Source organism: Bidens hawaiensis, unplaced genomic scaffold (assembly GCF_021521415.1).
Source record: "Bidens hawaiensis isolate Kalapana, Puna unplaced genomic scaffold, B.hawaiensis_p1.1 tig00010738_1, whole genome shotgun sequence".
NCBI lineage: Eukaryota > Viridiplantae > Streptophyta > Magnoliopsida > Asterales > Asteraceae > Bidens > Bidens hawaiensis.
The window spans coordinates 273,201-299,995 of NW_027491823.1; the positions used below are offsets into that span (position 1 = coordinate 273,201).

General features: G+C 35.2%; 5 protein-coding genes across 6 annotated transcripts; 2 read left to right on the top strand and 3 right to left on the bottom strand.

Moving 5' to 3' along the window:
* Positions 1 to 1,955: 1,955 nt before the first annotated feature.
* LOC143536140 (putative protein FAR1-RELATED SEQUENCE 10) lies at positions 1,956 to 5,636 on the bottom strand. Of its 2 annotated transcripts, XM_077030199.1 has the most exons (4): positions 5,082 to 5,636; positions 4,496 to 5,003; positions 3,502 to 3,945; positions 1,956 to 2,635 (listed from the first exon to the last, which is right to left on the bottom strand). In XM_077030199.1, exons 1-4 carry the CDS (start codon positions 5,516 to 5,518, stop codon positions 2,027 to 2,029), a joined length of 1,998 nt encoding a protein of 665 aa, XP_076886314.1. In that variant the 5' UTR covers positions 5,519 to 5,636; the 3' UTR covers positions 1,956 to 2,026. The 2 variants fall into 2 exon arrangements, with proteins under 2 accessions (XP_076886314.1, XP_076886313.1); XM_077030198.1 differs by having other exon boundaries at positions 4,496 to 5,635.
* A 5,317-nt stretch (positions 5,637 to 10,953) lies between these two features.
* Positions 10,954 to 12,318, bottom strand: LOC143536112 (phytochrome C-like). The gene is made up of 3 exons (XM_077030177.1): positions 11,867 to 12,318; positions 11,443 to 11,739; positions 10,954 to 11,286 (listed from the first exon to the last, which is right to left on the bottom strand). The coding sequence occupies exons 1-3, from the start codon at positions 12,292 to 12,294 to the stop codon at positions 11,055 to 11,057; spliced, it is 957 nt and encodes a 318-aa protein (XP_076886292.1). The 5' UTR covers positions 12,295 to 12,318; the 3' UTR covers positions 10,954 to 11,054.
* Positions 12,319 to 14,271: 1,953 nt separating this feature from the next.
* LOC143536113 (fasciclin-like arabinogalactan protein 2) lies at positions 14,272 to 16,340 on the top strand. Its single transcript, XM_077030178.1, has 2 exons — positions 14,272 to 15,012; positions 15,808 to 16,340. Exons 1-2 carry the CDS (start codon positions 14,292 to 14,294, stop codon positions 16,257 to 16,259), a joined length of 1,173 nt encoding a protein of 390 aa, XP_076886293.1. The 5' UTR covers positions 14,272 to 14,291; the 3' UTR covers positions 16,260 to 16,340.
* Positions 16,341 to 19,874: 3,534 nt separating this feature from the next.
* LOC143536142 (protein ACTIVITY OF BC1 COMPLEX KINASE 7, chloroplastic-like) lies at positions 19,875 to 25,123 on the top strand. Its single transcript, XM_077030200.1, has 18 exons — positions 19,875 to 19,904; positions 20,303 to 20,996; positions 21,076 to 21,219; positions 21,313 to 21,438; positions 21,528 to 21,615; positions 21,703 to 21,796; positions 22,480 to 22,573; positions 22,662 to 22,716; positions 22,803 to 22,894; positions 22,982 to 23,152; positions 23,228 to 23,284; positions 23,385 to 23,468; positions 23,945 to 24,029; positions 24,138 to 24,199; positions 24,334 to 24,408; positions 24,511 to 24,615; positions 24,704 to 24,845; positions 24,918 to 25,123. Exons 2-18 carry the CDS (start codon positions 20,319 to 20,321, stop codon positions 24,989 to 24,991), a joined length of 2,226 nt encoding a protein of 741 aa, XP_076886315.1. The 5' UTR covers positions 19,875 to 19,904; positions 20,303 to 20,318; the 3' UTR covers positions 24,992 to 25,123.
* Positions 25,124 to 25,957: 834 nt separating this feature from the next.
* Positions 25,958 to 26,338, bottom strand: LOC143536160 (uncharacterized). Its single transcript, XM_077030215.1, has one exon. The coding sequence runs from the start codon at positions 26,336 to 26,338 to the stop codon at positions 25,958 to 25,960; it is 381 nt and encodes a 126-aa protein (XP_076886330.1).
* Between the last annotated feature and the right edge of the window lie 457 nt (positions 26,339 to 26,795).

Here is a 26,795-nt window from a genome sequence, read left to right on the forward strand (position 1 = left end):
CTGATACCCTTTGTAACTGTAAGAATAATATATGTTAAGTGTGTGCATGATGTTTATATTATATATATACGGAGGAGAGACATATGAAATTGAGAGAAAGTTTAATGGGAATTTGGGGGTAAGGTGGGGTGGCAAGAAGGCCAGGTCTTGGTCGTCTTGAAACTTGAAAGTGACATATAATTACATTAGAAAAAAAAACAACACGGTTTATGAAAATATGTTTTGTGTTATATGTTTTTGGATTTTATTTTTTAAATATTATAAAACTTAACGATAAAGATAAAGGTTCTAGGTTTTTCTACGTGTATATTTTCTAAAAATTTCTCATTTTTAGTTGATTGAATCCTTCGAATTTAAAAAGTTAAGTTTCCATTTTAAACGATTATTCATCAAAATTTGTAAGTAAAAATTGTCAAGATAATAAAAGATGAAAATCCCCGCAAGGATTAATTATTTGTTAATTGCTCTTGTTATATACAACCTTCAATTAGGGACTTTCCAAGTAAATTAGATAGTTCTATACTTCTAGATATTACAAATAGGATGCGTATGGATGTAGTATTGATAATCTCAATTTTATTTATCTTCATATCTAGCTTAATGCCCTTTGTTTTGTATTGGTTAATAACCTGTTAGGCACTAGTCTACTAGACATACTTGTTATTTTTCTTTTTTTTGTAGAAATTATCAGTTGTGATTCTTAAATATATTTCTTGCTATTTTTTTATATGTAATTTTGTTAACTAAGGAAATTAAAACTAACAAACAAAAAATTAGTGAAAGTACTTATTCTAATATCAAGGACAAAAGAAAATGTTTATGCAATGGTACAAGTAAACATATATGTATGTTTTGGGTAATCAGATTGGGTATCACTTAACACCATACTCTCCTCATACGTTATTTTTTAGAACTGATCATATAACTGAATACTTGTCATGTCACTCCAACGTCATTTAACAAAAATACTCCTTACTTAACGTTAAAAATATACGAGATTAAGGAATTAGATAAAAATAACAAAAGCCGTAAAACTTCAAGGTTTCAAATGCAAAAGAATAATAATAATAATAATATCAAAAAAAAAATCCTTTTGGATGAAAGTAACAATTGCAGCCAAATCTTTGGAGGGTAGTTTAATAAAAAAAATTAAATTATTTCAATATACTTAATAGCATTTTTCAGCCATAAAAATAACTCAAACTTGGAATATCGTTACTGAAACTATTTGACACCAGTTAACTTCAACTAACTTAAGTGGATTAGTTGGAAAGTTGGTTATTACTTCACTTTTAAGTTTAACCTAATATTATTTAACAGTGACTTTAAAAATCACTAAATCATAATAAGTTTTGTAATTATTTCATTTCACAAAAATTCAATTCTGTATCATTTTATACTTGATTTCATATTTAGAAGCTTTAACATTTTATATCGTTATGATTTCTGAGTTTGTTTTCAAAGAACAAACTTTTAACATATATGTCATTTTTCAAAGCATAAACTTTTTATAAATTATTCAAACTTATAATTTTTGAAATGTCATGAAATATTTCTATATAAGTTTATTTAGATGAAATTATCTGTAAGGGTGGTGGGGTGGAAGCGGGTAAACCATCACAGGTACCTCGGGTTTGCGGGAACACCGCCACCACCCCCATAAGTATTGATGTGGGGTATGAAGTCCGGGAGGTAGAACCCATGAACTATCAAACAAATATAGCCGTTGAATGGCCAATAGAGGAGTCGGTGGAGGAGGTGGTTCTAGCTCATGAGGCGCCGGTAGTCGGATCGTGTTTTAACAGATTTTGAACACGTCTACTAGACTACCCGGGACCGCTCTCTTAAAGCCAGCCAAAATCTATAATATCACCAAGAGAGTGTTCCTGAAATAACTTTACACTACAATTACAAACTTTTAAAAGACTCATGTTTTATTTATGTAACATCTACCATGATCATACTACAAAACATTTCCCAATAGATATCATAAGAAACATAGAATAATACACAATAATTTAAACGCCTACAATTCACTAGCATTATTAGGTGCCAAATCCAGAGCAAGTTCATCAAAAACAGGCATGTTCCTAACAATTTCAACAATCTGAGTCAACTCTCTATGAGCATAGTTAAACCGCTCTTTGGAAATCATTGATTCTGAATATAAAGTTGAAGTGAGAGAATGAAACGCCTCAGAACACTCATCCGTGTTATCTTGAGGCGTTATATGATCATCAGATAAGCCTAAAGAACTATCGATTCGCCACCTCAGCGGGAAATATTTTTCGGGTATCTGAAAGTAGTTTTTGAGTACAAGTACTCGAAGCGAATGTCTGCATAAAATACCTGAGTGTTCATACTCTTTACACGAACAATGAACTTGTTCATTATCCGGTATCCAAATTACCAGACACTCCCCTTCAAGTTTGTTATAATGTCTCATAAGAAACGACCCGTTTGACATATCGGTTGCTGCGTATTGCATGCATAGCACAAGTTCTTGTTGTAAAGCGTTAAACGCGAAAGGTGAAAGTATGCTTCGAGCGTGTTCTTCCAAGGGTAAACATGTCTTCAAGGGTAAACTTGGTACCCTTTCTTTGTTTTGAAAAGCAGCATTTGCAGCAACACTTACCTGATGAAGAGGGTAAAAATGTCAACTTTCTGGATCAAGTGAAAGAAAAAAACCGCAGATGTGGCAAAATAACAAACAGATCAAAGCAGAAGTCAACACTTTTTGATCGTTATGTTATAAACATTATAAACAATTATAATGTATTAACAAGATGATGAACCTATATTGCTAAACAATTACCAATCTGACTTTTTTAATAAAGTGGCTTGAGGTTTTAAGCATTAATAAACACTTTCGGTGACTTTCGACCCACGCAACCCGTTAAATATTAAAACTTTATCCGTTTGGATCAAATATGCAACATCTATAAACAAAAGTCATCCTTCTTGACTAAGTGTAAGAAAGAAGCCTGAGGTAGCAAACGGGTCGGTGGGTCAAAACAGGTTCAGGTTAAAGCATGTAACTTTCAAGATGAGTGCAAACAGCAAAGCAAGTAACTTTCAAGATGAGTGCAAACAGGTCGAATCAGCCATCTAACACTTTTTTGCCCATTTTTTCAATTTTTTCCCTTTTGTTTTTAGTAAAAAGGTAAAATTGTCATTTTAAATAAAAACAGAAAACCTAGCTGAAATCCATCCCAGGAACGAAAAGTGTGACTATTTCGCAAACAACTAGGATCGATTGCATAAATTATAAAGCTAGGGACCAAAAGTGAAATTTTAGCCAACCACAGGGACCATCTGAGTAATTTACTCTAAAAATAATTCCGCTACAATAATAATCTTACTCTTTTTAAAACATAAATGATTTTGGAGGTTTTAACTTTTAAGCATTGAACACACCTGTGTTGACTTCTGACCCGTTTGACCTGGTCAACCCGACCCATCTTTATGAGTTTAATCACAAACTGAGTTTAAAAAACAAACCTGTTCATAAAAACTCTTGAAAGATGAATGTGGAGTCAAAATATTCTTCATAAATTTATCAACCGACTTCACATACTCTACTGTCATTGTACGGGCCAGAAAATAACCTCTAATATAAGCAACGGGCCAAAAAGCTCGATAAGAAAACAGAAGAGCCACATGTTTATCTGATTCAATTCCAAATCGGGCCACGAGGTGATTCCATTGGTTCTCGAAATCCTCAATGTTTTCAAGATGACACACCAACTCAAACTCAGTTTTGAACTCGGGATATTGCAACCCGAGTGGCAAAGAAAACCAGCTCGATAGTTTAGATATGACGTGCCATATGCAAATAACGTGTTTAGTGTTTGGTAATTCGGTTGCTATCGCATCTCTTAGGCCTGGATCTATGTCGGTTACAATTGTTTGTGGGTGGGTCCCTCTCAAGAATCGGATGAAAGCCTGTTTTGATACATGATCAAAATAAGAAGACACAAAAGGAACAAATAATAACCGATCCGTAACCGAAATAGCCGGAATAACCCCTGAATCCAACCCAAAGCCGACGGTTTGGTTTTATGATTCTTCAGAAAATAAATTCCAGATCATTTTTGGCATGTACTGAAAGCCGAAAAACCAAACCGAATTGACTTTTATAACAGAACCGAACTCGTAAAAACCGACTTTAATTATTGAACTTATAGGTTGCAACTTTTATCGTTGAATGTTTATTAATTTATGAAAAATAATAATTGGTGTAGCCTAAAAAATTTAGGCCCAAATATATAATAATTAATTAATCATTACTTAACAAAAAAAAATATCGACCCAAATTCGTTATGCGGGGCCATTTTTTGGCCCAAAAAATTCAAGCCCGAATAACAAAACTGAACTGAATCCATTGTGAAAATCAAAAACCAAAAAACCCAAATCAAAGGGTTTTCAAAAACCCAAAAATTGAATTTTCGGTTTTTTAGTTCAGTTTGATCATGATGAGTTTTTAACACCAAACCTGTAGGGCCCACGAAAACGACTGAGAAGTTTCATCTTGAAGCAAAACGCACCCGAGCAAAAAAGCCCGACCCTGATTATCAATCCCAAACCAAACACCAAGAAGCATATTATACGTTATGGACCGATAAGTCGTTTCAAACGTAACCACATCTCCAAAAACCGAAAAAGCCCTAATCGAATCCCCATAAGCCCACGCAACATTTTCAATTTTGCCATTTTCATCAGTCGTGTAATTATAGATAAACCCATCGTCCCGTTGTGCTGCAGTTCTAAAACTTTCAAGAACCGCTAACATGTCGATTTCCCGTTTCTCGGTAAGTAATGCATCGTTCTCTTGAACGGTTTTTTTGCAAGTTCTCACAAAGTTTCTAACATCTTTCTGTATAAACGGTAATTGACCCGGTTGAACCCCTTTCTCTAATTCTAATACTTTTAATATCCGATTAACGGGAAATCCCGCTTTAGTAAGTAAAAGAATGCGTTCTTGATCGGGTTCTTGAATTTTCCTATACGCGGGCAAAAGGCGCACCTGATCATCTTCTAATAATTCATGATAATGAATATTACTAAACTGTGAAACATACCATTGCGTCACATTATTGACAATTTCTTTTGTTAAATATAACTTTGCATCACAACCACATCTTACTGATTTCCTATCTCTCGGGTGTTCTACATTCGCCTTTTTTCTCGGTTGGTTGAATCCGGACCGATAACAAACAAAGTCTCTCCTGTACACCCCAAGGTTTTGACTTTCTGTTGACCGGGCTTTCCTGACCGAAAACCCGTTTTTCCTAGCAAAGTTAGAGTAGTAATCAAACGCTTCATCGTCGGTTTTAAATATCTGACCGACATATGGCGTGAAGATGACATCTGGCGACGATGTGGCGCCTTCACCAGGTACCAATTCGGGTCCGACAGTTGATTGATCGTCTCCTTCGTGTTTGATGTAACATTTCCAATCGCCACACGGGCATTGCTGGCGGCGAATCCAGATGTTGTTTAACGATTTCGTTGCCATTAAATTATTAATTTTTATCAATCCTGATATAATTTATGGTTAAATTAGCCCCTATTAACCTCAATTTGTAATATAACAAGAGAAGAATCAAACAATATGATTAAGAGCAGATATATTAGCTGAATATACTTCTAATCGTAAACGATTCCAGAATTGCAACTAAAATAAAATGCTAGTTAAACGGAAGCTCATAACAAGGTAAGATTAAGTAAAAAGATGATAAATTTGTAAACCCCTTTTCAATTAAAACGAAAGTGGAGTGATTAGAGGTTGTATAAAGATTAATCAGAGCGAAATTTGAATTGAATTAGAGAAATTGACGTACCAGGAAGAGCAAATTAGGGTTTTGGAGTCCAGAATCATCATAAAACCTCAAATAAAGAGACCCTATGTAAATATGGAACACAGTAATAACTTAAACGCGAATATTATATTCACAAAATCTATTCATGAAATCACATCATAGCATTCAAAATCGTCAATACATATCCATTTAAGGCTGTTTAAAAAGCTCTTGACTCGAAGCTCGCTTGATAAAAGCTCGGAGAAAGCTCACTCGAAATCGGCTCGAGAGCTCGACTCGATTTCTAAACGAGCCGAGCCTGAGCTAGCCCTGGCTCGACTCGAGCTCGCTCGATTGACTCGAAGTATTTTATCAGGGGTGAGTTATAATAAAAATACATTATTTCCTATGAATGGTAAGAAGAAATCTCAACCATTAGATCAACACATCTAATGGATGAGATTAGAAGTTATAAAATAACCATATCGTGTCTTAACTTTGCCCTTTATGTGTAGTTTTTTAGGGGTAATTTTGTACATTGAATTTATTAATAAAAATCAACTGTTTTTTTTAAATGTCTTTCATTATGCAAATTAACCGTAATATTTTAATTTTTTTCCACAAAAATCGATTTTGAAAACTAAAAGTATAATAAAATTGATAAAATTAATTGATTCAGATTGGCATATAAACAAGTATATGTGTTGTATTAAGAAACAATTGAAATTAATAAACAAATATATATATGATTGGACGCTTTAAAGAGAATTAAATGAAATTAAGAAACAATAGACATTATTAATAAATAAATAAACACGATAGTCGGTAATTGTTGTACCATTTTCGCGATCCATAAATGAATTCATGTTTCTTATGGGGTTTCTTTTAATTATTATTTTTTTAATCAAAATCACTTTAACAAAGAAGGGAGGGTAGCCATAGAGAATCAGTTATGGAATAATCAAAAGAATCAAGTTGATAATGCTTATTTGTAGGAATTATCTATTTTAAACAAATTTAATGGATAGGCTTAATTACCTAAATATTCTTTATTTTAAATTAAGATGTAATTAATCTATTGGTTCCTACTATTCTTACAAAACTATTAATTTTTATTTAAACCCTATTCTATATATATATAGACACACACAGATACATATAATTATTTAGTCCGAACACATGGGCTTCCCTTATCAATTAAAGAGTCCAACCCAATACATAATACAAAATACCCAGTTACCCACAAGCCCATAACCCTATCACTATCTATCACCGTTCACTTTTTCTTTAACCCTAATCTATCTCTCTTCAAGTCACAGCGCTCTTGCATCCTTGCCCACAAACCCTAATCGAAGTCACGAAGCTAGCTGCTGCTATTAATTGCCATTACATCGAAGTCACGAAGATAAAACTCTTTTGCTTTTCTTTAATAACTTGTGATTGCCCCTGGTGATTATGTAGTGATGCATCACATCTTCATGATCTCTTGAATCTGTCAATTTATCATCGATGTCTATGTTGTACCTATTTGTTTTTATTGTTGCAAATGGGCTTGTGGTTGGAATCTTCGAGCCAAATCGAGCCGAGCTGAGCCGACTCGATTTAAAACCGAGCCGAGCTTGAGCTCATATTTTTAGCTCGATTAAAAATCGAGCTCGAGCCGAGCCAGCTCGAATGAATATCGAGCTCGAGCTCGAGCTGGCCTTGGCTCGGGCTCGGCTTGTGAACAGGACTATATCCAATTAATCATTGGTTTACCGAAAAAGCAGTTTTGGATCGTTAATCATGCGTTTTAGGTTTTTGACTGAGCGTTTTAGAATTTTTTGCCTTTGAGCGTTTTTGTTTTTACCTTTGAGCATCTCGCGTAACTATCGTTAAGCAGTTATTGTACAGTAAACTCACTCATGTAAATTATATCTAACTTAATAACTTATTTATGAAACAAATAAAATAAAATAATATATTGATTATTATCGGTCATTTTCTAAAGTGTTAAGTAATGTTGACCAGTAGCCTCCTACACTTTAAAAACTTGAAGCTGAATGTTCAAACACACTCAAAAAAACCGAGTAGCCCTACAACTTGGAAAATTTAATATCAAGTGGATCTTATTTTCTTAAAACAATTTAGTTTTTCAAGAATAAGGGGCTGTTTGGCAAGCGCTGAACCATTAAGTGCTGAATCATTAAGATGTCTGAATGATTAAGAGGCTTTGAGCCAGTAAGTGTTGAACCAGTAAGTGCTGTTTGGTTGAACATCTGAATGATTGTGCTAAATGACTATTTTACCCTTATGACTATTTTGTGCTAAATGAATATATTTGTTTAGTCAGAGCACATAATAATATACTAAATGACCAAACATTTATTATAACCAATCAAAATACATCTTAAAACACACTTTCATTATAACCAACCAAAATACATCTTAAAAATAGTTAACTGGGCATTAGCACAAATAATTAAACAACGAGGTTTTCCACCCACGTGTTGCGACAACGTTTGGGTTGATTCGAGTAGAGATATAAAACACTATTACATAAATGCAACCAAATTACTTGGCTCTCATTTTACAATTTGTAGTTTATTTCTTTTGTGGAATCTAAGAGAAGCCAACAATTATAACCTTGTATGCATCTTGATATTCTACTAGCTACCTGCAAGAACTAAAATATGACCATCAAATAAAGGAAAGGGGAGCTCTCACCATATATGAAAATAATTTTACCCATCATGTCAAATTGCAAATGACAGGTAGAACAAGCTTGCCTTCTTGTGAAGAGTTTATGTTTAACTTAATCTGCATTTCATCAAAATGAAAACTCAATTAAATTTGAGAGACATTCACAATCTTTTTAATTTGGGGTTCAAACTCCATATCCATAATGAAAAGATTGTCACAAACTACAAATTTTAAAACCTAAACTTGATCAGTACACTTGTCTAAACTTCAAAGCAACCAAGATTTATATTAGAAAGAACAAAATCCATACCAATTTCAAAATCTAAACACCTTAAACTGATAAATCAAATTGTGTCTTCTTTCTAAACCCTATGGAACTAAATTCACAAAATTAACATATGCAGACTACAATACAACTCTAATTGCATACCAAAATAATATCATTGAGAAACAAATTACAATAACAACATCAATACTACTATAACATCATGTAAATATACAAAAACTTCAAATAATAAATATATAATAACCGATCAATTGTTTCCGACTTGCAGTACCTTCCTGGACCTCTCTGGCAGCAGCACGTTCACCGAAAACCTGAGAGAATTTCCAGCCTAAGGTAGCATATCCAGATCGTTTACACCTTCCATCCAGGGGCGGATCTAGGTAATCGGGTGCGGGTTCACGGGAACCCACTGAGTTTCGGTTTTTATATAGAATGCCTATATAAAATATGAGAGTGAACCCACATATAAATTGTGAGTGAACTCATAAACAAAGGTTTTTTCATGGCCTAGTGGTAGACACCCTTGTTTGTCACTGTGAGAACCCGAGTTCAATTCCCATTTTCAGTAGGTTTTTTTTTTCTTAAACTGATTGTGTCTGTATCTTCCTACCTTCTGCTTCTGCTTGAGTGTATGTGGCTAACTTCAAAAGATGTGACTCTGCAACATTCATTTATCTTCCTAAAGTATTTTTATTAACACAATTAGGTGACTCTTGTAAACAAAAATCAACACAATTTCAAATTGCTCAATGTAGCAATTTAATCTTGTGGTTATTATGTATTACATGTTATAAGAAAGAGAGAGATGCTAGTTTTTCTAAAAGAACGTTTTGGTCATTATTTTGAGGAATCAAAGGTGATCTTTAGTAAAATCTCAATCTTGGTACACTGAACTAACCGAAATCGTCCAACCGACCTGAACCATAGAAACGAAAACGATCGGAACAATCGGAACGACCTGAATCGTCAAACCGACCCGAATAGTGAACCCACTTGACAAAATTCCTGGATCCGCCACTGCTTCCATCTAAGTTGAATCGCAGATACAAAACTCAACTACAACCATTCAACGAATATTGGTAAATCACAATTGTGTTCGAGGAACCAGATCAATCAATCCATCGTTTATACATATGTGGAATTTTTGCACATACACGGGCTGTTTCAAATTAAGTAACATTTTGTCGAACACACGGTGTTCATACCGAATTGATTATTGTAATACTATATCAAACAAATGTACATTTAATTTAGAATTAAGGCATGAGATATACACAAAATAATTAACATTTGTATAATCTGATAACGTAAATGGCGAATCTTCAAAACCATGATATAACAGTAAGATGAGATGATAAAATTACCGTCGCCGATCGCGAATGCAACACCTTCCTCGTGCCATGTAATATTGAACCGTTGTCTTCAATCATTGCCGCTGAAGATCGTCACAATCGTTGCGGTGGTGGTAGACGGATATGGAGGTGAAGATCGGTGGTGAAAGAAGGGGTAGGGGAATATTTTTTGACAAACCTGTATGCTAGGGTAAAGGGTATGCTGGTCATCTGAACCATTCACCAAACATTTGGAGCTGAATCATTAAGAGGAAACATTCATATGTGTTACAATTATCAGCCAAACACTCTGGATCTGAGCGAATCACATCTTAATGGTCTCATTCAGACCTAAAACAATCACCCCCTAAGTTTGACTGTTAATAAGAATGTAACATTCTCAATGGGTTCTCCATCCCCATCTTTAAAATTTAACCAAAAACCATAATTTCTTAAATTTATACACCATTTTTTAATATCAGTAATATTCGTTCTTATCATTCACACGTTCAACTTGTCATATCAATAATATTCGTTCAATTTCCTTTTAATTTGATAAAAATATATCACATTTACATAAATAATAGGTTTGAGCTTGGACAGTAGGACTCCTCTTTATCAAATGAACTTCAATTTGGACCCAGCTCCTCTTTATCACAAGAATTTTAATTTGGACTTGGGGTCGTTTAAGCTCGCTCGATTCTAGCCTTTAGGAAGCCGGTCCAGAGTAGCTCACGATTGCTCCACTCGCATACCTCTATTTTACAACATGAACTTATACAAGTGAAAAAACTATAATATATATGGATACATGTTGTATATTATAGAACTGAAAATTTGGTACAATATATATAAGTCATACTAACATTCTGATTCTGTCACTCTCCACAGTCCCTTTTTCCTTCATGAGCGTTATCGTCCGTTTCTCCAAAATCTTGAAACATTCGGTTTTTATTATTTCTTTGACCATTTATTGTCAGAAGTCAACGAGGGCGAAACTGGAAACTCAATCAAAATAATAAAAGAAGCTCTCTCGGCCTCCCGAAGATACTGTACAGTTCCGTTCATAATCTTAACAAGCTTTTGACTTATATAAAGCCCAAGACCTTCTCTCGTGACACTTCGGTTAAGATGAAACATATCATGAACCAACTTCTCAGGAATCCCGGGTGTCGGATGGGTAATTCTGTCATTTCATAACAACTTCTAGTGTTAAATCATTATCTTTATATTACTTGGTTATTTCTATGATACATATAATAATAGTTATTTATCATGTAATTATATCCTTACTATATCAAATAAAAGTTATCAAGCGCAAGTATATAATAAGACTAATCACCTGAATTCGATATGTGCGACTTGTACTTTTGCCCCGATACGTTCCATTTTGGGCGTCACACGGAAAATAACTGAAGACCCTTCAAAATAGGGAGTGAAATTGAGAGCATTTGATAAGAAATCCGAAAGTACCTGCTGAACCCTTAAATTATCACCGAATACAGATAAAGACAAAACTTGTTCGGGTGCATCAAAGACGACCTCCACTTTCCGCTCACGGCTTAAACCTGCGACCTGGTTCATAACCACTTCTAACGACTCCCCGAGTTTGAACTCGGCACATTTCATTTCCGTATAACTGAAACAAATATCAAATATTACATGATCAAATTCCCATGTTTTTCTAACAAAATAGTTGCACCGCTAGCCCCTTTTGGATAGCAAAACCAAGTTTTTTAAACTATGATTATTTTATAAAACCCTACCATTGTTCGATGCTTTCGACATCAAAATCGTCAACAATTTGTGCAAATTGTTCTCGGCATAAGTAGCTCTTACGCAAATTACGCCTCTGTTCTTCACACAACTCGAGTGAATCTAATAAATCCTCAATAAACTTAATCCCATTTAAACCATTTTTAAGTTCATGCCTCAAATACGACACTTTTGTAAGGCTATTTAACGCCGCCTGCTCAGACATACGTTGGACCAACATCGCGTGCTGAAGCTCGGAACTCGACACGTGTAAAAAACACAAAACCCCGGTAATTTTTCCATCTTTATTTACCCTTTTGTTAGCTGAAAGTAGCGCCTCGATGTATTTACCCTTTTGGTTGAAAAACCAGAATGATAGTTTATCCGAATCCAATCCAGACATTACCTCATTTATTAGTATTCTAAGACGGGTCAACATGTCATCTTTGACCTGACACCCAAAATTACCGACGGTAAAAACTTCGCCCGGCCGAGAGGACCACCTAAGCATTGTCAGTCCCAAGAAAGATGCACCCAAAACGGGGTAGTCACGCCGAACATCCCGAACCATTTTAATGGTAATTATTAACGGAGAATGAAGATAAACAAAGGGTTTACAACCAGATTCGGTGGTGGTGCAACATTTTTTTGGCTGACCCTGGTTAATATATGGCGGCACACCTAGAAGATGGAGATGTTGAGATGAGTTTATTAATAATCATGCATCTTTAATTTATCAATCCATAAAAAAATGTTGTTTTTATGTTTTATTGGTGCGGTGACAATGAATGTGTGACAAAGATAACATGATGAATATGAAATTGTGTTCTATATATGTTTAATAACTACATCCACCTTTAAATTTGTCTAAATAAATATGAAATTTTGATAATTTAACAAGGAATACCAATATTGTGTTGGATGTAGGATGCCCCAACAAATTCAAATAAATAAAAACACAATTTGATTGCTAAGATCCAAAACAGATATATAAATATAATTGTTTTAGTTGGAAAACATGTCTCTTAGTTGACCACTTAGTGTATAATTTTATGGATCACAGTTGTAATTGGCATCTTTATACGGCGGACAACGGTAGCATAAGCCCACCGACAGTCCAACACCCCACGTCTTTTTTTAAAATTGCCCCTCAAACTAATGTATATTTAACCAATTACATTTTAACCAAGAATATGACAACAAAATTAAAAAAAACATGTACAAAATACTTAAATACGTTATATTCTTACGACTTGATGAGCTTCATTTACAATTTTTACATTATAGAGAGTTTACCGTGAACCAATTAGGATCGTTAGAATTTAACACATGTCTCATTCAAGAGCTAATTTTCATGAATTATAACATTTTACTCGTTTACATTAAAGTATGCCATCGTTGTACATTCTTAACTTTCTCCTCTCCTCGCCTTAGATTTTCATGATTCTTAATGGGTTATTGTATCATTATGGGGCTTGTAACTTTATATAAATAAATTGGTAAAGAATCATATACGGTTGAAGCAAGTTCACTGTATCTTTGTAAATCAACGATCTAGAGGCTAAAAATATAATTGAAGATAGAAAAGGGATGTGTTCGATGAAAAAACAAATGTAGGAGGTTTTGATGTTGAGTTGTTGACAATAATGTAGCAGTGATCGAATGTCTTAAAAAGTGCAATCATTGAGTCACATATACTTTAATGATTACAAATTCCTTTTTTTTTAATGTGATTTGAACCTAAGACTTTCTCTGTTAAACTATGTGTAGTGAAGGATTTTCGACAAATGGTGCAACGTCAGTAGATGACCCAAAAAAAACCTAAACCCGGCGACCACCTTCCAAACCTATCCCCCTCGGGGGGGGGGGGGGGGGGTTGTAGCCCAATATCACCCAAAAAACTCACTCATTTTCGCCCAATACGTTCATCCTTAAAACCAAGTATTATAAAACTTTGTCTTTGTCAATTGACCAACTCTTTTGCTTAAATGCAATTCTATCTAAATCATCGAATCTATGTTCACATCTACTCCTCTAACTATGAGAACATTCTTTGGACTAATGCATCAAGTCCTAAGGGCTTAGATAAATCGATATCACTTAACGAAAACGAAAACAAAAACAAATCTAAATAATTTTTTTATAATTTATGAAATGCTAATTGTTGTTAGTCCATGAAGAGTTTATGATACTCAAGTAGCTAGCTTGCATATATTTTTTTAACATAAAGTGACAGAAAAGTAATAATAATGATTTAGTGGTAGTCTAAAATACACTATCATAGCATCATCATCCAAATAATTTTAATACCTAAAAAACAAAAACAAAAATGATAACCAACGGAATAATAAATAAATAATTATAATTAATCATTATATATACATACACTTTCAACAAGCAACTCACAGCTCCACCCACCGCCGCATCTCCGTCGCAATGCAGCCGTCGGTGGCATTATCTCTCCTCTTCCTCTTAACAATCACTCTATCCAATGCTCACAATATCACCCATATCCTCCAAAAAGATCCTAACCTCTCAACCTTCAACCACTACCTCACATTAACTCACCTCGCTGGAGAAATCAACCGCCGTCAGACCATCACTGTTTGCGCCGTCGACAATGCCGCCATGTCCACCTTGATCGCCAAAGGCCTCTCACTCGACACCATAAAAAACGTTCTCTCACTCCACGTCTTTGCTGATTATTATGGCGCTAAAAAGCTCCACCAGATCACCAAAGGCTCCACCTCCACCGCCACCATGTACCAAGCCACCGGTGAAGCCCCTGGCACCACCGGCTACGTCCACATCACCGACGCTAAAGGCGGCAAAGTCCAGTTCACTCCCGAAGACAATCCTTCACAAACTGATGTTTTGTTCGTTAAATCTGTATTTGAATTGCCGTATAACATCTCTGTGATTCAGATCAGTCATGTTTTGAACTCGCCGGAGGCGGAGGCGCCGACGTCGGCGCCGGATTTGAACTTGACGTCGTTGCTACAACGTGATGGGTGTAAGGCGTTTTATAATCTGTTATCGACTTCTGGAGCTATTGGAACGTTTTTAAGCGCCGCTGACGGTGGCGTTACTGTGTTTTGTCCTAGTGATGACGCCGTTACTGCTTTCGCGCCAAAATATAAAAACTTAACGGCGGAAGGTAATGCCCTTTTAACTTGATAAATAAAACAAGGAGTTTTTAGGATTAAATTATAAAAAAAAACCAAAACACAAATAGGGGTGTGACTAGGGCAGTTCACGGGTCGAGCTTGAAATTAAATGAGGTAGCTTGGTTTGGCTCGAGCACGATTTTGAAGTTAAACGAGCTTAAGATCAAGCCAACGAGCTTAGCCATGGCCCACCCAAGCTTGGCTCGGTTAAAAAATATGAGTCAGCTCGGCTCAAGTCGTTTCAAATCAAGTTTCGTTTATTAGTTTAATTTGAGGTTTTATCAATTGAGCGACGAGCCATGAGCTTTTTGAATAGTCTTAGGTGTGCATGGTGCAGTTATATTATTAGTATCAAGTTTAAACCGAAACCAAAGTCATTGGTTAATAAATTTTATTAACCAATCGGTTTTTGATTAATCTGTTCGGTTTATTAGGTAAGTTTTATTTGGTTAATTTGGATCAACCAAAATTAAAACGAGGCTTAAATATTTGTATAAACTTACCTAATTATTAACCAAGCGGTTTTTGGTTAATTGGTTCGATTTATTTGATAAGTTTGTTGATTTTCGGTTAAAGTTCGATTAACCAAAAATCAAAATGAGGCTTAAATATTTGCTTAAAATTTACATAAATTGGATACATAAAAAATATAAATATTTTAAAATATGAATGCTCAGGTTCAGTTAATTATAACGGTGAAAAAACAAATTTTCGATTAATTTTAGTTTTGGTTACTCGGTTATTGCACTTGCATCCGCATTTAACCGTTATTGATCTTGTGACAGGTAAGACATCATTGCTGCTTTATCACGGCGTGCCAACGTATAACTCAATGGGGATGTTGAGATCTAGTAACGGATTGACAAACACGTTAGCAACGGAAGGTGCGAATAAGTACGATTTCACAGTTCAAAACGACGGTGAGGATGTGAAATTGAAGACAAAGGTGGTTACGGCGGAGATCACAGGAACCGTTATTGATGATGAGCCGGTTGCGATATATAGAATTGATAAGGTTTTGATGCCTCGTGAGTTGTTTAAGGGAGCAGTGGAGGCGGATGAGCCGTCACCGTCTCCGAAGAAAAAGAAGTCCGGGAAGAACAGTGACGATGCGGAAGCTCCGGGACCGGATTCTTCCGATGATGATGGTGATGCGGCGGATCAGTCGGCGAATTCCGGTGGAAAGCTGGTGTCGTCGGCGGTTATGGTGGTGTTGCTCATCGTTGCGTTCTTGTAAGGGAATACATTTTTTTAAACGACGTCTTTCTTGTATTTATGCCACTGCATTCTTCAAATTTAAAGAGTCCAGATGCCCCACGTTGGTCATATTATGTTATGAGAGAATACATAATCCACCTTTTGTTTTTTATTTTTAATTGTTTTGTTTATATTTTTTTTGGGCTTTCTTTTTTTGTTTTTGTAATATAATAATTTTTTTCCTTTTTTTTGTAATTGTTTTTTTTAGTGTATAGAGGATTTGGTGAATAATAAGATGATACGATTGTCTGTTACTTTTGTAAAGATATTCCAGTTTTATCTTTTAGTCAATTAATAATTGCAACATAACTTTTCTGATGAATAAAAAATAAAGATGTGAAGACAATGTGTTGCATAGTTTACGTGTTATCTTTAGTTGTATGAGTTGTAATTAATGAGGAACAAATCTCTTTAAATACATAATCAATGATTAAGTATCATACCAAAGTGAATAGTGAGAATATTCTTTGTCCGATGTAAAAGTGTTTACCATTAGATGGGGTTAATGGGTAAAACCATTTCAGAAGAATAAATATTTGGGTTGAAGTTAAAGCTACTGGGATGAAGAGTAAATTAGGCTTTTTGGACTGTTGGGTTTGCTAGTTTATTGATGCATATGAAGTTATGTACGTTATTGGGAGAGATGTTAGAGTTGGTCGAATCATTTACTTTTAAAGTTTCTCTCGCTCACAAACAGTCAAAAAAACCCTAGCAACATTTTGGTTCATAGTTTGATTCACAAGATTGGTAACATTCTTGAAGAAACGTGGATCGACTCACTGGTAGACGATCTACTTTCCTCGGGTGTGATTATGCTATTTCACCGATGGTTCTCTGGGATCTGGGTTCTTCCATCTACAAAATGAACAGCACCGTAAACTTACCCCTCAGAAAGGGACAGAGGGGTCCTCTTTGGGGTAACCCTCCGGTGTGAGAATAAGAGTTTGTAGGAGAAGATAATAATATGAGAGTAAGGAAATTGAAGAGTATTGCTTAATATAGCTGAATACTGTGTAATTGGGTGTGCTCTCCTTGTGGAGTTGATGTGGTATTTATAGTGCTAGGGTTTCCAATGATTGGGCTCAGCCCCAATTAGGGCCTTGTTGGCCTCCTCCAATTGCTTTGCGCCACGTGTCCTTGGGACACCTGGTGCTTTTTCATTGGTTATAATCACGTGGTAGCACATGGGTTTTGCTGAGTTGTCCACCTTTCATTGGCAGCTGTCAACATCAGCATATTCTTATTCCTTAAAAAGATACCTTCTGGAAGGTTGTCTGACGTGCACAATCAAGGTTGCCCTAATCCTGATTTGGATAAGGACGAGGTTGATTATGTGCATGTGTGATATGCGCCTATCCTGAGGATGCGCGAGGTCTTCTCTTTATTCTCACGCGCAGATGTTTCATGCGCAGATGTGATATGCACAAGCATGTGATATGCGCCACGCGCGGATACGTCACGCGCAGATGTGATATGCGTGAGCATATATGGTGCGTGAGCATGTGATACGCGTGAGCATATGTGATGCATGAGCATATGTGATGCCTGAGCATGTGATGCATGAGCATATGTGATGCCTGAGCATGTGATGCATGAGCATATGTGATATGCGTGAGCATATGTGATATGCGCCATGCGCATAGGTTTTGGCTTTGTGCCTTCATAATATCTTGATTTCAAGCCTCTTGTCTATATCTTGTGGGTTGACCCGCCTCGCTCGGTGTTGAGGCGGGTACATACCTCTTCAATTCTGCTATTGTTTTTCAGATTCTATACTTGTTTTTGCCAAGGATCCTTAATGCAAGTATTGTTTTGTAAATATTTAAAAGTTTAATATGAATGTATTTTTGCTAATCTTGGTGTTTGTCATTCAAATGGTTGTATTTTTAACTTATCTAAAACTTCTCTATGTTAGTCTCTTGACACTATTTCTATTACATTTTTTTTGGCGGTGTTACATGTGCAAAGCTAGTTGTTGTTGTTGGACATGGTGGAATAAAGTTAGTGCAAGTCAATGTATCCACAAAATATCCAATTGGAGGCTAGCTAAAGGAAACCGGTAGTTGAATTGTGTCTTGGCTGAAACATTTGTTTGATGGTCTTAACAATTAAATTATATTGACAATTAGGTATTTAGGTGATGATAATGATATGTGCTTAAGCATGTGGAAGTCATGCGGTGTCATGGTTATAGTATTCTTGGAAGTTAGAAACATGTCATGGAAATTTAATATTTCGTTTATGACTACTTATGCAACATATCAAGTTTTATGGTACTCTTGTACAATAATTATCATACGCACTTTGAACCAAATTTGTACCAATGAACAAAATTAGTAAACTTTAAGACTAACTTTTAGTAACACGTGTGATGAACATATTTGTTATTGGTTTCAGCGTATGTATACCCTAGGCTGTTTACAAGTCGAGCCAAAGGCGAGTTAGGCCAACTTAGGCTCGCCATTGAATTTATGCGAGTCAACTTAGTTCGACTTGAACAATTAAACCTCTTGTTTCAAAACACTTGTTACTAACAAAATAATGGCCTTTAGCCCTCTTTCAATCATATATTTAGTCAAATCTTATTCAGCCTGGTCCAATTAAATCACAAGTAATTGAATTTTGTTAAAAACTAATATTCGGTTTATGCGATTTGTTTTTCGATGTAGACCGAAAAATCTTTTTTTTTTCACGATTTAAGCTTGAGGCCTTTAGACGTTTAACAAGTTTTGCCACTACCGCTGACTCATGAACCCCAAGGATGGACCGGAAAACCTTGTAAGGTAATAAACCAAGTGTACACGAGTCGTTTGTAATTTGTAGTTTGGCCACAATCAAACACACAGAAATATCAAATATGACGATGATGGCCATGGCCTACGGGCAGTGTTGCAAAAATCGCTAGTCGGTAGTCGGGCGGTGGGGTGGGGACTAGCGATTAATCGGGATTAGTCGAGATTAATCGGGATTAATCGGACCGGACTTTAATGTATATTTTTCAGTTTTATACATACACACACACATTTTTATATGTAATTTTCAGTTTTATACATGCACAAACATATTTTAGGCGGAGTTTGGCTGGAATCTCGTTGGAAACCGCTAATTTTTGCTGCAATATCGCCGGAAATAGTTGATTTGGGTCGGAATCTCGCCGGAAATAAATGATTTTGGTCGGAATTTCGTCGAAAACCGTCGATTTTGGCCGGATTTGACCGTTAACCGATTAATTGACCGACTAGCCCAAAATTAATCAGTGAAATGGAGACTAGCGATTAATCGGTGCCTAGTCGGGATTTTTGCAACCCTGCCAATGGGGATGGAGTGGTGAACCAATCAAATGATGCAGGCAGGCAGGCAGGCAGGCAGGCAGGAAAATAGCGTATTAATTCCACCAACCATTGGTCACCTCACCTGAAATAATATCATTGTATTTGTTTGTTAAATTGTGATCAATAAACGAACACCCTACACCTTTCACCAACACTCGCCACCCGATTCACCATCATCAGTTGTCCATATTCACCATCTACACTTGACGTACGAGAAACAGTTGTTAGTCCAATCTCTATATCACCTTCTTATTATTTCTACTCCGGAAATATATTCAAAACCTTACCGATCTGTAAGCTTCATCATCCTTTCATTTTACAATTTCAATTTCAATTTCAGAGTATCTAGGTTTAGATTTTAAATCCATCAGTAAACACATGTGAATTTTTTATTATCTTCGACTGTTGATTCAATATCTGAATTTATATGATTCGTTGCTTTCAGTATGCTGTATGTTGAATATTAGGTCTTTAATTCGACTTAGATATGCAAGTTAGGGCTTATTCTTCTTCTGCTGATGCTGCAGTATAAAAGTTAGGTATAATTGGGAATACTGTTAACTATATGACTCCTTATGATCAGTTTTGTTCGTAAGCTCGGTTATGCATAACGTTTCTTAGGCTAAAAACTGCAATCTTTTGTTTTGTATGTGTATCCATGTATGTGGCTCACAATTGTGTTAAACTTCAGGTGTGTTGTTTCATAAATGGCGGCAATACTGGCTTCTAACAGCTGCTATTGCCGTGATGTACAATTGGTAAATCAAGTGAGGACGTCGGACACTCTCAGCTTCTCAAGATCGGTTTCTATCCAGAAGCTAGATAGGCATGAATGTAGTTTGCCGAAAGTTCAGAGGTTTTACAGGTTACATGCTGAGATGCAGCAAACAGAGCCGCCAATGAAATATGGCACCAACGGTAGACCTTCAAAGCTTGATACTAACGGTCAAGCTATCAAGTTAGGTGCTAATGGTAAACCAGTGAATTTGGGGACCAATGGTCAACCTGTGAAGTTGGGAATGAAAGGTAAACCAATTACCATGGTTCCCACCAGTGAGGTAGTGAATAATAATAAGCCTGTATCTAAACAAAGAGCTGGAATGGTGAATGGATCAGCACAGACTGTTAATGGAACCGGTCTTGTTAAGAGAGAAATCACACCACCACTAGTTAAGTCTGTCAAAGTTAAAGAATTCTCGGGATTCCCACCTTCTGAAGAATTACGGGTCTTGCCATCGGATGAAAGTTTTAGTTGGGCAAATGATAATTATAATTCAGTACAAAGGTCAATAGATGTGTGGTCTTTTGTTCTTTCTTTGCGTGTTCGTGTTCTATTTGACAATGCAAAGTGGGCATATCCTGGTGGCTTTACAGAAGAAAAACAGGTTTCAATACTACTTTTAAATATATCTAAATAATATAAGGTTTCTACTATCAATTTAGTAACTTTGTATGCATTTCTAGAAAAGCAGAAGAAGAAAAACCGCTTCATGGTTAAGAGAATGTGTGCTTCAACTTGGCCCAACTTTTATTAAACTTGGGCAGTTGTCTTCAACAAGATCAGATTTATTTCCACGTGAATTTGTTGATGAACTCGCCAAATTACAGGTGTAGATCACTTCTACTACATGATAAAAGATTTAATGTGGTATCTAAATTCCTGATTTTTTTTTTGTTTATTATGATAATCATATGATTCAGGACAGAGTACCAGCATTTTCACCAGAAAAGGCAAAAGCTTTCATTGAAAAGGAATTGGGAGCTCCAGTTAATGTACTATTCAGGGAGTTTGAAGAACGACCAATTGCAGCTGCTAGTCTTGGTCAGGTGAAGCCTATATCTATAACCGCTTTTTAAATACAGTTAAATTAGTTAAATATGTTTCATGTATTTATCATCATGATGTTTTTCTATAGGTACATCGTGCAATACTACATAATGGAGAGAAAGTAGTTGTTAAAGTTCAAAGGCCTGGGTTGAAGAAACTGTTTGATATCGATTTACGTGAGCTCAACACTTACATATAACTATTAGTTTTTAATTATTTTTGTGGATATTACTGTGACTCAATAATATATTCTTTTCATTCAGGAAATTTAAAGCTAGTTGCAGAGTATTTTCAAAGAAGCGAAAGTCTTGGTGGCCCCACAAGGGACTGGATAGGTATCTATGATGAATGTGCAAAGTAAGCACCCATCATATATCAATATACACAATCATATATATAGCATATTTTTGGTAAACAGTGTGAAATGAGGGGAAAAAAAGGGAGCGCATTTTGTGTTTATTTTCGTATTTTTGTTTTGGTGTACCTAAGCTTAGGCTTGTAAACGAACCAAATGTTCAGTGAACCGCTCAGTGTGAAGTTCTTTTGTGTTCGTTTATTTAATAAACGAACGAACATGAACAAAATCTTTTGTTCATTTAGTTAAAGGAACACACATGAAAACTTACGTTGCTTTTTCATTTATGTTGGTGAACGTTTGTTTATTTAAATATGCTTGTGTTCGTTCATTTACGTTCATTTATGTTCGTCAGTTTACGTTCGTTCGTTTACATTCATTAATATATTCATTTAATTTTTAGGCCCTTTACAATTTAATCTAGTTTTAACAACTTTTTAGGCCCAGCACATTGTTGTTCATCTATGTTTGTTCGCTTATGTTCATGAACCATTCGTTGATACTATTAAAGAATGAACATAAACGAACACAAACACATTTATTTTCTTAATGAATGAGCATGACCAAGAAAACCTTGTTCGTTTAGTTGTTTGTGTTTGATCGTTTGTCCGGTTAAAGGTAAATGGACAAACACGAACATGCCTAAGTTGGTTAATTTATTCCCTTTTTCCAATTTTTTTTGCAGGATCTTGTACCAGGAGATTGATTATATAAACGAAGGGAAAAATGCAGATAGATTTCGCCGAGATTTTCGTAATATAAAGTGGGTCCGAGTGCCTGTATGTTTCTTTCTTGATTCTTCATTTATTATCAAAGTAAAACTCAATATATACTGTATTTTGTTTAATCCAATTTGATACCATGCAGCAAGTATTCTGGGATTATACTGCAACCAAGGTGCTAACATTGGAATATGTTCCAGGTTTTTATCTGAACTCTATTACTTAATAAATTTCTGTAATCTGATACTTAAAAATTGCTATTGTGTTGGAAATTTATGCTAAACAGGCATTAAGATAAATAACGTAGATGCAATAAAAGAAAGGGGTTACAGTCGATCCCGAATCTCTTCACGTGCCATTGAATCATACTTGATTCAGGTTTAGCATCTACATCTTTATAGTTTATTCATCGTTTTAATAATTTCTTTTTTATTGAATTTTTATTAATTTGTGTATATTATACAGATACTGAAAACAGGTTTCTTTCATGCTGATCCTCATCCTGGAAACCTTGCTATTGATGTGGATGAGTCACTGATCTACTATGATTTTGGTATGATGGGGGAGATTAAGTCATTCACAAGAGAAAGATTGATGGATCTTTTTTATGCAGTTTATGAAAATGATTCAAAAAAGGTATAAAATTTTGTAAAAAATGTAGTTAAAAAATGATAACCATATAAGATTAGCTAAATTGATATTATTATACAGGTTATGAACAGTTTGATAAGCCTTGAAGCACTTCGACCTACTGGAGACTTGTCACCAGTATGTAAAGTTTTATTTTTCCATATTAATTTTAATATCTTGATTTAATCTTGAACACATGTTTCTCATACATGATTATATGTTTATGTTTTAATAACAGGTAAGGAGATCTATTCAGTTCTTTTTGGATAATTTGCTAAATCAGTCACCGGATCAGGAACAAACTTTGGCTGCAATAGGCGAGGTATGCATCTGAGTATGTGTCATACATAGGCCTGTAAACAAACTGGGAGAACGTGAATGAGGGCCTGTTCATGTTTGTTCATAAAACTTTAGCCGAACACGAACAATTGATCTAATGGATTTTTTTTGTTCATGTTTGTTCGTTAAGAAAATGAACATGTTCGTGTTTGTTCATGTAAGTTTCTTAAAGTTCTAAACGAATAGTTCAAAAACGTAAACGAATACAAGTGAACATAAATGAACATGACTAAACAAACACAAACAAACAAGTCTAATACATTAAGTATCCAATAATTTCAATAAACAAACGTAGATAAACCAACTTACCACCGAACAGTTCACGAACGCTCAGTTCGTTTACAGGCCTAGTCACACACTCAAAGGTACTTTTGAGGCGTTTTATTTTCTTTTTTTCTCAGATAATATTTGGATTTTTTTTTAATCTAATTTTTTGGGGATATTATGATCTGCATGCAGGATTTGTTTTCTATAGCAACAGATCAGCCTTTTCGGTTCCCATCCACCTTCACATTTGTAATTAGGGCATTCTCCACTCTTGAAGGTGAGCTTGAAATTATGTATACATATACATGTGTATATGTATCATGTGTGTATCATGCATTCTTTCCATTACATATTTGTAAGTTCTTGAGTGTATACTTCTTTCCAGGAATTGGCTACTCACTGGATCCAGATTTTTCATTTGTCAAGATTGCTGCACCTTATGCACAGGTTAATTATCTTATTTTGATGTTGCAATCATACAAGTTTCCACAAAAAAGTAAAAATAATTTAGAAAAAAACAAAACCGTGTGGACCCGAGCCTCTTTAATGTTAAAATCTTAAATTTCTCAAATCAATTGCAGGAGTTGTTAGATCTGAAACAACAACGACCCAGTGGAACACAACTTGTTGCTGAAATACGAAAGCAAGCCGATGATGTACGTGACCTCATCCAATATCCTTAAATTTATAAAAAAAAATTATGTCTATAAAAGTTATGATATTATATACTAACAGAAGTGTATCTAACTTACTTTTAGGCAAGATCAAACACCATGTCGATGCCTTATAGAGTTCAAAGGATTGAAGAGTTTGTTAAACAACTAGAAGTAGGGGACATTAAACTTCGTGTCAGAGTTCTCGAGGTAGTTAATTTAGTTATTCATTTCCCATAATTTTCTTTACATTGTTATATATTTGGTAACGATTATATATTTTCATGTACATGGTAAGTCTGAGAGAGCAGCTCGGAAGGCAACAATATTGCAAATGGCAACCATGTACACGGTTTTAGGGGGCACTCTTGTAAATATTGGTGTCACACTTAGCTCACAAGGCAGCCAACTTATAGCAAATGGGTCATTTGTTGGTGCTGGTATATGCATATCCTGATGACTTTTGTTTTATTCTAGTTGTGATGAATATTAATGATTTTGAATGAATGTAGGTGTATTCATAGCACTGCTGATTAGGTCCATGCAGAGGGTGAAGAAGCTGGATAAATTTGAAAAAATGATATGATTTTAGAACATTTTTTTTAAATTTAAAACGAACATGTATTGATTTGTTGTATACAGAAAACTGTATAGAAAACTATATTTTGATAGGGATAGAAAAACATGTAATGTTTTATTTGATAATTATAGCAAAAATAATAAGTAAATTGAAATTGAAGTTAAAACCTCTCATGTATTCTTCAAATGATATGATGTGTTTACATGCCACAAGAAATTAAGTAACCAAATTTATCCACAAAGTTGAAAGGCGAGAAGATAAGATGTTTAAATCGGAGCAAAAGCCACTACAGATGCAGGCAAACATGTAGTGAAAATATTAAGGTATTAAGCTTTTGATGAAATATGAAGGATCAGAGTTGACTGATAGAATATTATTCTAAATATATTTTGTGCATTTTGGTTGAAAACTTATCACGAAAACGGGAGTAGTCGCAAAGAGTAACAAAGGGCGAAGGTCAAGCTAAGACTGAAGCCATCATAGCCTAGCTGGAAATTAAAAGTATGCTTATGTTACAAGCATGACAATTTGAATACGTAGTAATTGTAAGGTTGTAATCACCGACGATAAGAGTAACAAAATACATCAATTCTACAAATGACTTGCAGGTTGTGTGTTACTTAGCAACTTAACAAAAAACTTTTCTGATCTAGAGCGATAAAGCTACCATAAACGTTGTACATTGACTACAAGATTCATAATTCTCATAAGTTCGGTTTTTTTGGTTTGGATTTTTTTTTTTTGGTTTCTGATAGGTTTTTTCTGTTTCTTGCTCACCACTTCCCGTCAACCCGACCTGTTGTTTTAAACGGGTCACGTTAGTCAACCCATTTTTTAAACAGATCCTGTTAGTCAAGCCAAAATATGTTTTTCTTTATTTTTTTTCGTGTCGCCCCTAGACTTGGAATAGGGTTCCTGTGGTCTAAATTTGGGGCACGGGTAAGCAACTGACGCATAATTTAAATTAAATAATTAATTTAAACAACTAAAACTAGCCCTAAAATTAGAGAAAAAGTAAGTACAAACAGCATCAACAATAGCGTCATAATATCGAAGAGGCTTTTGTTTGCCTCTGTAAACAGCACAGACTCGCATGCCTTGAGTGAGTCTGGAACACTCATTATCATCGATCGGTTCGGAGACTGGACGGAATTTGTGAAGAAATTGTTGGGTTTGACGGTGAGTGGAGAAATCGGCGATGGTGAAGACTTCATCGGAGAGAGAGTAGAAACTCTGGAACTTGACACGGAGGAGCTGGTTGCCGTCTTCGAGATCGACACGGCAAGTGTACCACGCTTCATCATCGTCTTTGTTGGGGCGGAACTCTACGCCGTCGTTGATAATCGCCGCCATTTCAAACAAAGCTGGTGGTACTGCTGTCTGTCGTTTGCTTCAGAACATCATGCAGTCAGTCGTGTTGGGCCTTGTGTCGAATTATTATTATTATTATTATTTAGTAGTGTGAAACTGTGAATCATTAAGTTTTAACAATCACATGAATAATTTGTTAGTATAGAGTTTTACTATTAATTATTTTTTTTACGAGTATTGATCAATTACTTAAAAAGTCACATGCATAGCAGTTTTACATCAAATAATTGTGTTTAAACACCCGAAATGAAGCACCGTTCCCTGGTTTGAAATCCAAAAAAAAAAGTTTAACGGATAAAACCGAGGTCCAATGAGAAAAAATCGGGCAAAAGGTATGGCTGTTGGCAAGAAAATTTTAAGATGAGATTATTATCGCTTAACTGGAAAAATATGAAATTATTAAAATTCAGTTTGTGAAAAAAGAATAATCTAATAATCA